Source organism: Ceratina calcarata, unplaced genomic scaffold (assembly GCF_001652005.2).
Source record: "Ceratina calcarata isolate Rehan_Ccalc_2016 unplaced genomic scaffold, ASM165200v1 scaffold567.2, whole genome shotgun sequence".
Taxonomy (NCBI): domain Eukaryota; kingdom Metazoa; phylum Arthropoda; class Insecta; order Hymenoptera; family Apidae; genus Ceratina; species Ceratina calcarata.
In genome coordinates, this window is record NW_017176872.1 from 24,704 (window position 1) to 39,276 (window position 14,573).

Consider the following 14,573-nt stretch of genomic DNA (forward strand, 5'->3'; position numbering starts at 1 on the left):
AATACTAATATATATAAAATAGATTCCATCTCGCGTAAATTTGGATTCATCGGTCCATAAAATGCATGACAGAAATTGCTAATCTGCACCATGATTTTTAAGTAACCACTGACAAAAGTATGACTTTTATTGTAAACCTAACTGTGTAGACACTTTTTGATTGTTGTCAATGTTTGTAAACACTGTCCACAAAAAAATGTTATACCAAAATATTTTCTTCTTTTTTAACATAGAATCATCCCCTGCCCGGTTATACTATGATTTCCGACCCACCCTGTATAATAATAACAACTATTTAATACTCAAGATTTTGTTAACGGACGTATAATTACAGGGCCAAGAGGTCCAAACCTTAGATAGTAATGCGGTTATAGGCCCAGAAGGCCCAAAATTTGGACAATGAAAACTCAATATCTCAAAAAGTTAATATTTTTACACTCACCTCGTGTGCTTGGTCCTCAATGCTCCTTAACACGGCGAGGTTTCTAATCGTCGCCCTGCGAGACTCGAACGAGGATTCCAGCCGCGCCGCTGCTTTGCTCACTTCCTCCACCAACCTCCTCGCTCGTTTCACCGACAACCTGAAGACAAAACAAACAGTAAACGCAAAATTATTAGAACTTCTATTAATTATTAAAACGAAATAAATAGTAAAATTGCTTTAATTCTATAAAATGAAGATTTTTGATTCTTTATTGCAAATATTGACATTTACTTGATGTAATCGAGGTGAAAGAGAGGAGCCGCGCGTTCCTCTAGAACAGAGATCGCATCTTCGGCGTCCCTAGATGTCCTCCTGAGGTTTGGATCAGTCAGAAGCCGACCTAATGGCGTTAATGCGCTTGAGAGACTACCGGACTCCTTCAGCTCCGACATTTCTAGGGCCAGCCTTCGACCCGCGGCCTGCCATTCCGTCATTAAGCAGTCGTACTCCTGCAATGATTAAAAATGTGAATTTAATAGCAATATCGACTTCTTTCCATTAACTGACTTATTTTCTCTGCATTATCAACCCGCCATTTTGACTGTTTTGATAGTTCTAGCTATATAGTTGCCAGTTCTCTTAATTGCGAAATGGTTGAATTACCTTATAAAACGCGATCCACTGCGAATGGTCGTAGATATGCTGCTGGTACGTTGGAATGTAGTCCTTCAGTCCCTTTTCGTCCACTGTAATAGTCTGAACAAAAGAGGGAAAAGAAATTTTTTATATATGAAACATTCTGGAAAGAACATTTTTGTGCTATGATAAATGGCTATATCTTTGATTTTGGTGGGCCTATATGGGACCCATTTTAAAGCTGAGGGTTATGGTTATAATATAACTTAAAATGTGGTGTGATATTTCGAACAATAACTGAGCTATCGTAGGTTAAATCCCATTTTTGTACATTCTGGAGTGTGACTTATTAAATATTTTGGGCCTTACTAAGGACTTCTATATAAATAATTATATCTCTTCTATTGGTGCTAGATGACTGCGATGGCTCAGTTTAAAGTTGGAAGAACCAATTATAATATACTTCAGTATTATTAAGGCACAACAATGATCTATAAGTCTCTAAACAATTAGATTTCAATAAACGGATGAGAAAGACTATTTTTATTCGTATTAATTACATTCGTATTTTTAATGAAGGAGGATCGTAACTCATGTCTCACTAATTACCTTGACGTGTCTTTGTATTAATTGATCCTCATTGGAATCGTCGCTTTTCAAAACCAACGCCTGGAACACATCAACTCGTCCCTGAACAAAACAATCATCTGAATTCAATGTTCCCATTCTATACTTAAAGTCTAATAGCGTATTAATTTTACCTGTACAAGATTTAAGACCCCGTCGACAAATTCAACGCCATCATATGTGAGGCTCCTGATTAGAATCGTGTACCCGTTTCTCACGCTTTCGGAACTAAAACGAGAATTAAGAAAGCTCATTAATAATCAATTAGATCGAACGAAGCAGCAATTGATTCAATTACTTCGTCATTTTTGTGGGCCTTGCAATTTTTTAGCATTATATATTTGGGGATTTATCATTTGGGCCTTATATTTTCGAAAACTTATATTTTTTGGACATACATTTTTGAGGCCTTATATTTTGGTACTCATATTTTGGGCCTTATTTTTGGACAACACTAGTAGTATCTAGCAATTACTTAGTAATACTAAGTAGCAATGAATCGACTCACCTGGGTAAACGAGTTAGATACAACAAGAATGACGCGACATCCTTCGCTGTTAGGCCCTCTCTCCGGGCTCCGTCGTCCAGAAAGTCGAGTACAGGTCTGCCATCCACATCGACGCATCCTGCAAACAAAATAATTCAACCTCAACAGAGTTATTGAAAAATAGAGCAAATTGTGGGTTAAGTAATTTAGCTGGAGATCGACTTTCACCGCACTACTTAAATGTAGCATGCGATGGCCCCGGCGGGCCCGGGAATCATCGGAATGACTTCATCTAGACACGGGACTTTCGATTCCCACGAAAACGATCTTCCGCCGAGTGAAGATTTTCCGTTTCCCAGTGGATCGTATTACGCTATCGTTTGAGAAACTGGATAAAGTAGAGACGTTAAGGTTGGGATTCAGGGTGTGGTTTGATTCGCAGACGATGTTCAACCCTTAGAAGTCGATTTAGGTAAAATTGTTAGGCACACTAAATTAAAATACAGAATTCAAGTTTAAGTTTAACGCGTAAATACATTAAATTAGTTTATTATTGATCTATTTAGCAGCAATTGAAGTTGAGTTACAACTGAAGATCAAATCAGGAAGGAATAATTGAATAAAATTTTGTCTTATCAAGAGGAATAAATGTTTTTCCTAATATATAAAAAGCTTTGTACTGTATGTCCAAGTCGAATTGTTGTACCGTTCGGGAAATCGAAGGGATGGTCTTTATAATGGGGTCGTGTACGAAATGAATGATCGATTTCTTTACCGGGTAGCGTGAGGCCGCAGACGAGAACTCGTTCTGGCAAGTCGTGAATGGAACGGGCCGCCGCTGCCACCTCGTCCCTCCTCTTCGTTCCTGAAACAACCGATACATCTATCAGTCACATACACTCCTCTAAACTTCTTTTTTGTGTAGATTGCGTATCGTGTCTTATTAAGTGTTTTACTAAAATGACCATAACTACGGTTCTGTTGGGCCTACAGAGTGCTATGCGGTGTCATTTTAAAGTTGGAGCTCCAATCTGTAACGTACTTGAACCGGTTACTCAGCAACAGATATGATAGGAAATAAGCGAAGTACAAAGATTGCTCATTATTACAAAATCAACTCAAATATATAGGCAACTCAAATACAATTCATCTAGCAACTCAATACCCCAAGATATCAGTTATCCGATATAGAACATACGATGGTAAAGAATCGTCCCTTTACACTCCAGCAAACGTGAATGGAAATATATCATATAACGTAGCAATTCTATTCTGTTAAATTCCCATGCTAGTAAATCCAAGTATCCAGCACCATCGAAGGGGATTTGTTTTTACTCAATTTATGCAAATTTATCTATCCAACATGATCAAAAGCGACTTCATTGTTACACAATTTACAAAAATTGAAGACGATGAGTAGAGTACGAATGAGTCAAATGGGACACGATGCTCGGAGTCGTATAGTAGCCAGGAATGATGAGGTGGCGGAAGGAGGAAACCGGTTCGCAGGTCGAGATTTGTTTGACGCATTAACCCAAATCTGAAGAGGAATCCCCTGAAGTGTGACAAAGTGGCGTGAAACGTGATTCGATCCACCTGATCAGCAAAGAGAGACGCAAATAACATTCAACTATGTATCTGTTAATTTGTTATAAAAATTGTAATATCTCCAGATCTGTTACTACTAGGAAGTTCCATAGGGTGTTGTTTTAAAGCGAAAGCCTTATACTATAATATACATATTTCAGACCCAACATCATACTTCAAATAATAATTGAGCTATACTTCTCCAAAATTCATTTTTGTAAATTCTGGATTGAGACTTGCTAAGTATTTTACTTAACTGGCTATATCTCCGGTTCTATTGATCCTAAAAGAGTCATTGGGTTTTGTCGTAAAATCAAACCTTCAATCTACAACTAAGCATACCAAAGTAAATACCAACTGAACATCCTTAGACATACATTCTGGGTCTCGTCTTGTTAAACTAATTGTAAGACCTGTTGCACTTCCCATTCATCAAGCCATTGATAAACGCTATCCGAGTTCTCAGAAAAGAAACGTAATCAAACGATAACAGTTGCCTCGCTTTGTCTCCGTGACCCTAGGAGATTGACGGAGTTCAAGAAACCGTGTAGAATTCGTCTTCACCCACTCGGCCGCGTCGGTCTTTGCCGACAGGTACCGAAAACGTTTCGCCCACGTGCAGCCATTAGCGGCGCGTTTGTGGCTTTCGGTATTCGTCCCTTTTCAAAGCTTCTATAATAACATGACGGCAGCGTAGGTGAACGAGATTTCACGCATAGAAACCATTTTGTACAGTCAACGAAAATCGAATGACGAGGACTGGTTTCGACTATCGAATTCAGGATGTTTGTAGCGGAAGGAGATATCTGGGGCTGCTGATAAATGATATCTTCAACGCAGCTGCGCTCCCTTCCCACGAACTTTTATCAGTCTTCTCGGTAGCCAAGTACAATAGAATTGTTTGATGAGATCACCTAATTTATTCAGCGATGTTTAATTGAGAAGCGAATGTGTATGAGGATTAGGGGAATCTGTTATGGTATGCGCGGAACGTGCAGCTGTGAGGAGAATCCAAGTATCCATTTATGCTCACTCGGTTAAGATTTCCGTGTTCCTTCGGCTGTGGAGAGTCGATGGAATCGGGTCAGGTTAGGTTCTCATTCGACGTCGATTTCCGGCTTTTAGAAGTTAATTTAGGGAAAATGGCGAGGACACGAATTAAAGTGGAGAGTTCAAGCTTTAATTTGAGCTATGAACGAAGTAAATCGATCGATTATTAATGAGAAGATGGACGATTGAAGTGTGGACCAATCACGTGTAAGAGGCGGGGCCACTACACTTTTTCGCTAATAACTTTGTTAATAATGATCATAGAGAAAAATTAAAACGGAACATTTTACTTTAAATTTCATCCTCTTTCATGGACAATTCTGGGACACCTTATATGTTGTGAAATCGAGTTAGCCAAGCCGGGATCAGGAAACGAATGCAAATGATTGGAGTCTGACAATAATTGAAACTAGCGTGCGCCCCGCATCTTCAACACCGATACTTAATATCAGGCCACGGAATCAAGCCATCTAACTCAATTGTCTTCGCTAGAAGGGAATTAAGGGCCCGGGGATTAATCCAATTTATTTGCCGCGCCCCCTCCCCCAATACCTCCCGGGGATAATCGAATTGGCATCAAATGAAAAATCGATCGACCGTTTAGGGTTTCGTCAAATTAATTCATTCAACTCTCCGGTCGGTTTAGCAACCTCTTGTATTTATCAATAGTCTGTTTCACGCTTTCAGAGAGAAGTTGTGCATTCTACAGATGACCCAATACAGTGAAAAATGATGAAATTGTGAGTAAAAACTTTGGTCTCAGAATTTATGTTCTTGCACTTCCCTATTAAAATTCAACAAAGTAATAATAGACTCACCGAATCCCATGCGCACCTCCTCTTCATCGTCGCTATCGATATGCTTGATCCCGGCGATTTCAAAGCTCCTCCCTTCATCCTTCACCAAATCATTATCCTCATCACCAGCGCACTTGCAGGCCAACAGAGGGTCGTCCGTATCAATATTCCTACATGCCGGACAGGGGAACGTGAAATTGTCCAAGGAAACCCTTTCAATCTTCCTCTCAACGGACACTAAGAGATTGCCAATAAACGCAGGCAACTCTTCGTCATTCACATCATCGACATGTCTTAAATTATTCAATCTATCCTCCAAATCCTTCTTATTGTCCAATGCTTCTTCCAGCCTTGAAGGTGTCTTCAAATCCTCAGGCTTCAAACTCTTGCTCTTGGTCTCGTACCGATTGGTTTCCTTCCACTTTTCCATGGTGCTAGACAACACCACCTTGGCACATCGGTTTACGTTCACCCGAGTTTCATTGTTAGAGGGACTAGAATCGTTCTCCTCCCAGTTACCGACGCTGGACGTCGATCTGGACTTCGTCACAGCGTGGCCGGCGTCCGGTTGATCGGTCTTCCATTCCAGCCGGTCGATGGAACGAGTCTCCTCTCTGTTGACTCGGTGATGGTGGTGGTGGTGGTTTTGGTCGGTTAATGAGGATTTTCGGACGTACTCGCGGGACCTTCGCCGGGGTCGCATGCTTCGTGACGGTTCGGATGTTGACGGGGCTGGGGAGAGCTTCTGCGACACCTGCCGCCAGTCCATGAACTCCTCCTCGCGGTCCCAACCGAGGAACCGCGGGGCCCTCATCGACGTCGCTCGCCAAACCACTGCAATCTGCGATAGAAGAGGTTTTTATACACAGTGGCGAATACAGACCTTTAACACTATTTCTACCAAGTGGTGTCAAAAGACACTTTTCAAATTTTAACTTCAAACTATTCTCTAAGTCCAGTTATTTCTCCACAACTAATTTTTTTACTTTTCGTACAATACTTGTTAAATTAATTCAGTGATATCATTTTTCTCCAGTTCATCCTGGATCTAAAAATGTGCATATGGTACATACAGGGTGTTCCGTAAAGGGTGTAAGAGCCGAAAATGGCAGATAGGGAGGGTCTTCCTGAACAACAATTTCCTTTGGCAAAATGCAGAATGGGGCTTGGTTACCGAGTTATTAACAAAAAACACGGACCAATCAGAGCGCTCGGTCTACGCGGGCTCTGATTGGTCCGTGTTTTTTGTTAATAACTCGGTAACCAAGCCCCATTCTGCATTTTGCCAAAGGAAATTGTTGTTCAGGAAGACCCTCCCTATCTGCCATTTTCGGCTCTTACACCCTTTACGGAACACCCTGTATACATATACCTGTTTCTACCATGAGGTGTCTTTTGACATCTTACGGATTTCATAACAGTGTCTAATTTTAAACGATTTTATACGTAAATATCAATACCATTTTGCAGCATAATATCGATTATAATCATATTAGAGAACCCCGTTTGCAGTTGTAACGGAAAATACAGGAGATGTTGCATAACTTTGATATTCGCTTGTTTTCCCCCATGTTGCATTTTAGTGCAGATTATTGCAGTGACTAGTTCTAAAAAGATTGAATTACACCTTTTGTTCTTCAATTCTGGTAGGGAATTCAATACGCGTAAATTTTGTTTTTTTTTATCTATAAAAATCATTGTAACCTTTTTCAGCACTCCTTATTCTATACTGAGAAACGATTATGTATAAAGTCTCTTAAAATTATTTAATAGGAAGTCCAATCTAATTAGGTCATACTTTTGAGAACGAATCTCAGAGTCACACACATACACACACTCAGATACTATAAACAAAATGGCGATAAGAGCCATACTTCTTGAGCATTGGGTATTGGGAATTTACACATTTACCATGACCTCTCGTGGCGAGCAGTAGAACTAAACGAAGCCAGGCGCAGAACGATCAAAAACTGAACTGTGCCCGGTCCTAGACTCTCAAGACTCTCAAGACGAGTATAATTCCTGGCTTCGCGTCGCCATGATGGTTAGCTATACATATCTATTGATCCCGCCCCTGTGTCAATACCCAATACGACCGTTCAGTTTAGTTAGAATTTACAACCTGATTAGATAATCTCTAATGAATACGCATCAATAAATATATTGCTCAAATTATTTATATTTTACTGACAATTTGAAATCCCGACAGTTTTGACAATTATTTGCAGGTGTCAAAAGACACCGTCTGGTCGAAATAGTGTGAATAAATATGAAGGATAAAAAAGTGATCTTTTACAAATTATTAAAGTAACTTTTTTATATGTATTTATTTTGGCCATTTTAGTGTGCTCATATTTTGGGCTTTATTTTCGCCATTTTAATAGGTCTATTCTTTGGCAAATTCTGTAATGGGCATGGTAAACTATTAGCAACTGTTCTATATGGATCCAGGCTGTTATAGTAGTTTTAGATTTTCAATTCTAGATCATAGTTTTACCATTGCTTTGCGACTTACCTCAATTTTCGTGGGTGCAGAGTCTGAGTCGTGGCCGCTCGCGGCCCTGACACAAAGGTAACATTCCCCAAGCCTCAACGACGAGGTCTCCAACTCACCCAACTGTAGAATGAGACCTCGTTTGGCTAGGGTCAACGGCCAGCCCTCCGGTACCACCGACTCGTTGCCCTAAAACAATAAACAACGATTCACATTTGACAAATTGTTCAGAGAGAAGCATAGAAGAATTGGATATCTCTTATATCGTAAATTGCTTAAAGTAGATTCGTCTTCAAATGTTATACCTAATTCGTTATGTACTGTATAGGCATTTAACAGTCTCAAGAAGATGACAATTAACGATTGGACGAAATAAGAGAATACATATATTATTAGATATTAATAACTTGTACCCATAACTGTAAGGTAGAAAGCCTGAAACGTCATATCTTTTGAAAGACGACGAAACTCTGAGTAAAAAGTTCCTTTTCCATTTTTTTTTTACGATCACTATTAACGGACTTATTAACAAAAACGTCGTGGACCAATCGCATGCCAGAGTCGGGGCTTCTATACTTTTTCGGTAATAATTTCGTTAATAATGATCGTAGAGAAATATGGGAGAGGAACTTTCGATTCAGAATTTCATCCTCTTTCACATCCTTAGAGGAAAATCGTCCATTCTGGGACACCGTATATATTCGAACATAATAATGATAATAATAATTATAGTGAAATTGTTTTTAGACAGTGCGTCACCGATGCTGATTCATAGGCAATGAATCCACTCCACCCATTAATTCCTCACCCAGGAATTCCATTGTGCTCTATCTACCGAGTATTGACAAGTGATAAATATATACGCCGGGCAAAAATGAAAGGGCAATTCCGATTCGGTGCGATCGTATCGCGAAAAATCGTGTTCCCACGCGCGGATCGTGTCGCTGATCGGGCCAACCGGATCAGATCGGACCGCGGGGAATGTGGCTTAATTAAGTACGGAACGTGTCGCGTGCCTCGCTGCTCTTTTCAACCCGTTTGCATCGTACTGAAATATTTCTGGTCGGTTGCAGAGATTACTTTCAGGCTTGAGAAAATTACTGAATGCACGATTGTCAGCGATTTTTTTCTAAATTTTTTACCTGATGTGATCGGAGAAATTAAATATAAAACCATCGAAATTGATGTCTAGCGTAAGAGTGATTCAGAGTTCGGAACAGAATTTACAGAGAACGCACCGTCTAAACAGGATGCGAGGGGGAAGAATTAACAAAGAAAGTCTGAAACACATTGATTGCCGGTCTGCCGAAGCGATTAAAGGCGATTAGCTAAACGAGAAGCCAGCCAACAGTTTAATAACATCAGATTCTGATGAAATCCGTTGCCCAGCTGGCCATCTGCCGGAGGAAAGTCTCCTACGCTAATAGCGGCATAAATATCTATCATAGATAACCGAAATCACGCTTTCACGCGTGCCGAAAAGATGAGCACTGCTGTTTTAATGAACGGTTCGCGTGCGGCCAGACGTTTCTCTCGTGTCGCACTAATTAACCATGTAAAGGAGAAAGTGTCGAACATTTTCTTGGACACCTGCCCAACGATAAATCATCCAACTCAATATGATACGGAATCCTCTTCCTGATTCAATTAATCACTCGATAGAGATATTTTAGACTGTTCAATTGATAAATAGCCAAACAGATTGAATCAATCAGATCCAATCGAAGTTACATACAGGGTGTCTTAGAATGAATTTACTTCGTGAAAGGGGACGACATTGTGAACAAAAAGTTCCATTTTCATTTTCCTTTACGATCGTTACTAATGAAGTTATCAACGAAAAAGGGTGATAGCCTCGCCCCTAACACGTGATTCGCCCATATTTTTTCGTTAAAAAATTTGTTAATAATGATCCTAGAGAAAAATGGAGTAGAAATTTTTTGCTCAGAATTTCATCCTCTTTCCCATTCTCGTTTTAATATTGTACATTCTGGGATACCCCGTATAGGGATCACTATAATTGATTTCAATCCGAATTCCTGCGGTGTGAAAATCGAATTCGGTAGTGAAAGGCACGGCCATTTTTCATAGATACATCTGACGTGAAATGGGGCTAACACGTCGGTGACAGCTAACAACCAGACCTACGCTTGCTCTTATCGCGTCCATCATAAATTGCTGATGAAATTCAACGATAGCCCTCCATTTATCAGGAACGTTACGTTTGGCTTAGGTCATGTTCACCACAAGTGGCAATTCTGTCAACTATCGAAAATGCTGACGAAATTCAACAATAATCTGAATTTTTTCACAACTATCCTCATTTTTGGGACGTTGAAAGATTATTAAGAAAGAGTCAAGTTTAGCCTTTTCAGGCTTGATCCAGGTCAGGCTAAATTTAATCTCCGGTTGACCTAGGTCAGGCTGACTTCGGTCTACGTTGACCGCAAACGACCTTTTTGTCAAGCGTCCAAGGGACACGGACAACCGCAAGTTAAAGGAAATGTTGTGGGACTGATAAAAGGTCCCCAGTCGTATTTCACGCGGCGCTTATGAGCGTCCCGCGGCTTTTACGCTAGCGACGTCGTTTCGAACAATGAAAACGGCACCACTGAAATATTGTAATGGCGCGGCGTGATGCATCGGCCCGCTGTTTCCCGTTCTCACGCGTTCCCACAGATAGTTACCGGAAGCGTAAGTCCCACGAATGCCAATTCTTCGTATCAAAAAGGACCCGTTTCTATTTTAAGCCGATCGAATCACATCAAAGCATTAATCCTAAAAACTAATGGGGTCATTTATAACTCGGTAACTTTATTGGGCCTAATTTTGGAACTCTTAATTTTGGGACTTTTAATGGAATTATATTTTGAACCCTGTTAAGTGGGCATACATTTTGGGGACTTTTTAGTGGTGCTTATAATAATGGTTCATATTTTCGGCTTTATTTTTCCAAATTCTCGATCCACCGACCTTTTCTCCAAAAAGCAAGGATTAATCACGGTTAATTAGTTGAGAGCGCGAAGGGAAAAGGACACGCCCACACACGCGAGCAAACGGAGTCATTAGGCAGGCGCGCGTAGGCGTGGTTATTATTCACGCACGTGCGTGCGTGCATGGAGATCATCTGAACTGAGTCGGATCGTAGATTTCGTTCCATCGATAATTGTCGTGGACCGTTAGAAAGCGCCCCAGGAACAGATGCTGTTTTGTAACACAGAATTTCGTGGTTAAGAGCGCGTCGTCGGAGGGTGTCCGGGGTGCACAATGAGAAGGTGAGGAGGGAATTATGTAAAAGGACCACACACGGCGGACGAGAAGACCAACGGTCGGTGAGTGGAGGGAAGGAGGGGGAATGTATATGCCACGGGATTTACCTTACAACCGAGAGAGTTTGAATCGCTCGTTTAGGATGAAAAGGATCGGTGGCTCGACAGATACTCTTCCACGTGGGTGGCGTGCGGAAGGATCTCACTCCCCACACTCCCGTGTTCCTGAAGATATACCCGTCGCTCGGCCTTCTTCCTACCTAGAGACTCCAACTTTGAACCGGATAACCGAAACAAAATATTAATATTATATATAAATTATCATTCTGAGGGACCACAGTCTTACACATCAGTATTTAGTAGTGTCCCATTTTCATTTTCAAAGGCCACTGTACTTTTAAACATTTTGTTGACATCCCAAATAAGAAGAAATCCCATTATCAGAAATCATTAAAAGTAAATTTAATTCTCTGTCGCGGTTTCTAAATTGAATAAGACCGCGGGAGTAAATTCTACCGATGAATCTCAATAGACTTGAACGTACGAAGCGGCGCGCTATCCATCACTGGTCTCTTCCTCCCGGAAGCCGCGAGCGAGCGTCTCGAAAAGGTCAAGAGTAAGAGAAGCCAGAAGGCGGGAGGAGGAAGGTGAGAGGAGGGACGCAGCCAAGCAGGGAGTTATAGAAAGGAGACTGACGACTAATAATGAATAAGAATAAGCGAGAGCAACGACAGTACAAATGCTTCACCGATTTTACCTCTCTAGCGGGCCATTTTTTGGAACCTACTTTGACAAATTTTCTGGCTCTATTTGTATGTATATTATTTTTTAGGCCATTTCTCTAAATATTATTTTGGGGCCCTTTTTCAGACATTTTAGTTTTACCATTTCTCGAAACTGTTATTATACTCAATCCTTATGTCGATTACGATTTGATTTGAGTATTGTAGATTTAAATTTAGTGATCCAGTTTAGTAGGTTCTGACTGGCCCAGATTTAAAATAGAAGCATGGAGAAACCGGAGTGGAGCCGTACATTCCTGGGAGGATGGAGTGAATCGTGACTAGTCGGGCACACGGTCATACCCAGTCGCAGCTTCCCTGGGCAATTGTCCTTGGACATAGGATAAAGCTTTTCCACCCATTTGCTTTTTCAACCCTTCTATAGATTTTACATTGGTCAGTCGAAATAATAAGAATTACTTCAATTTTTCTGTTTTATGGTTCTTCCACTTGGCCTCCTATTGCTAACATATGCTTATGTATTCCGTTGTATTTATTATACAGTATGTCCCACAATGGATTTTCCTCCGAGGATGTGAAATTCTGAGCAAAAAGTTCATTGTCCAAGTTTTTCTACGATCATTACTAACGAAGTTATTAACGAAAACGCGTAATAACTACGCCTCTTACACGCGATTGGTCCACACTTTTTCGTTTATAACTTCGTCAATGGTGATCGTAGAGAAAAGCAGAAGAGGAACTTTCTACTCAGAATTTCATCCTCTTTTTCATTCTCATATTAAATTTGTGCATTCTTGGACACACTGTCTTAGTTATTTAAGTACATGTAGCCTGAAACTTAAGAACAGCAGAGAAGTTCTTTCAAACGAAAGAACAGTTGTATTTAGTGGCTTTAATAGTACTTAAGGCGATTGTTCGTATTGAATGATTGCAGTTGAACAATTGAACCCACTTTGGACACCTTGGAAATTATCCTAAGTACTCTCCATCGGTTCGCACGATTAATAAACCCTCTTGAGACATGGCATCAATTACGTCAAAGGGGAATATGATTTTTGATATTTTTCGGATATTCTAGGTCCGATTCTGAAATGTTAAAACTTCTAAAGAAAATCAAAGATGTACGACTATGCAAGTAATATATTATGAAAATTTTTACAAATTTCTCCATCCACGATGTATATTGAATAAGAATTCATAAGAAGTGCGAATGTCGAAGAATTGACAAACTTAGAGAGTCCTGAAGTTCGAGGTTGAAGAGGAGAGTTTTCGAACACTTCTGTTGAGGTAGATTGGGATCTGTCTGATTAGGGATTCATATATTCCACGGTAGGATGTTCCTGGAATATTACAAACCGGCTTGATCCCACGGCGGTTCTCCGTCCTCTGACCCTCTTCTCCGTTTCGGATTTATCATCGTTTCGGATCTCCTCCTATTTCGAGCAAAACGAAACGAAAGCGAGAACGGATCCAAGGAAATCGAAAGCCGCAAGAGGTGGGCGAGGTGGCTGGAATTCCTGGACCGAGACCGCTGCCTATTGTTCTTAAGAAATCAATCGTCGCCCCAAGGACGTCCCCGCCCACGCGTTGAATATAAGTCCCGACTGGACATCGTCCTTCCTCTTATTATTATTGAGTCATTTACCGGTCTGCAATTAATGGGTTTAATTGAGAGAATTATGAAAGGTGTCCCAGAATGCATGATTTTGCTATGAAAGTGTGAAAGAGGATGAAATTCTGAGCAAAAAGTTTTTATTCCACTTTTTTTCTACGATCATCATTAACGAAGTTATTAACGATTGAAGTGTGGACCAATTGCGTGGCAGGGTTGGAGCTACTACATGTTTTCGAATGTATACTTTTATTATTATTACTATTATTGAGTCATAGTAATATTAAAATTCAAATTCGGGTCTCATTCGTTACTTGAGTTCAGTGAGGCTGATGATTAGAAGGCGAGTTGTGGCCGTTTATCCTTCACGTATTATCAAGTATCCACGTCCTAGTGGCGCGACAATTTATACAGGAAGGGAGACACACCACGGTATACTCGTGAGAATGCAGCTGCACTCGTTTCCCTGGTACGGAACCTAAGAATAGTTAGAGAAGTGATCTTTGGGACCGGAGCCCAGCCCCCACCAGCCCTTAATTTAAATTCGAAGAGGTACAGAATTCTCATACTAGGATTTTTAGATAGAGTACGTTTATAGTTAATACCTCGTTAATTATTGTTCCCATCGAGAAATGTTTTAAGGATGTATTGGCTATACAGTCAATCCCAGAAGTTTATGTACCTTAAAAGAAACGCATTTCCTATAATTAAGAAGAAATCAGACGTCGGAAGAATAATGTTAATAATAAATAGCTACGTGCTAAAAAGTATAGAAGGAAATATCTAATTAAGTATTGACGCTGACGAAAATTTTTTTTCTTCAAAATTGCGAAAAATGCTTCAAATA

At 40.3% G+C, this 14,573-nt stretch overlaps 1 protein-coding gene across 4 annotated transcripts in view; it reads right to left on the reverse strand.

Moving 5' to 3' along the window:
- The window catches only part of LOC108629330 (puratrophin-1), a 56,553-nt gene that overhangs the window by 20,317 nt on the left and 21,663 nt on the right, over positions 1-14,573 (reverse strand). For all 4 annotated transcript variants that reach the window (XM_018031926.2, XM_018031930.2, XM_018031929.2 and 1 more), the window contains 9 exons: positions 8,124-8,291; positions 5,630-6,449; positions 2,950-3,039; positions 2,196-2,313; positions 1,822-1,915; positions 1,670-1,750; positions 1,088-1,180; positions 716-933; positions 443-581 (listed from right to left, as the gene is read on the reverse strand). In XM_018031926.2, coding sequence (XP_017887415.1) covers positions 443-581; positions 716-933; positions 1,088-1,180; positions 1,670-1,750; positions 1,822-1,915; positions 2,196-2,313; positions 2,950-3,039; positions 5,630-6,449; positions 8,124-8,291 — 1,821 coding nt within the window. The remainder of the gene's footprint in view (positions 1-442; positions 582-715; positions 934-1,087; positions 1,181-1,669; positions 1,751-1,821; positions 1,916-2,195; positions 2,314-2,949; positions 3,040-5,629; positions 6,450-8,123; positions 8,292-14,573) is intronic.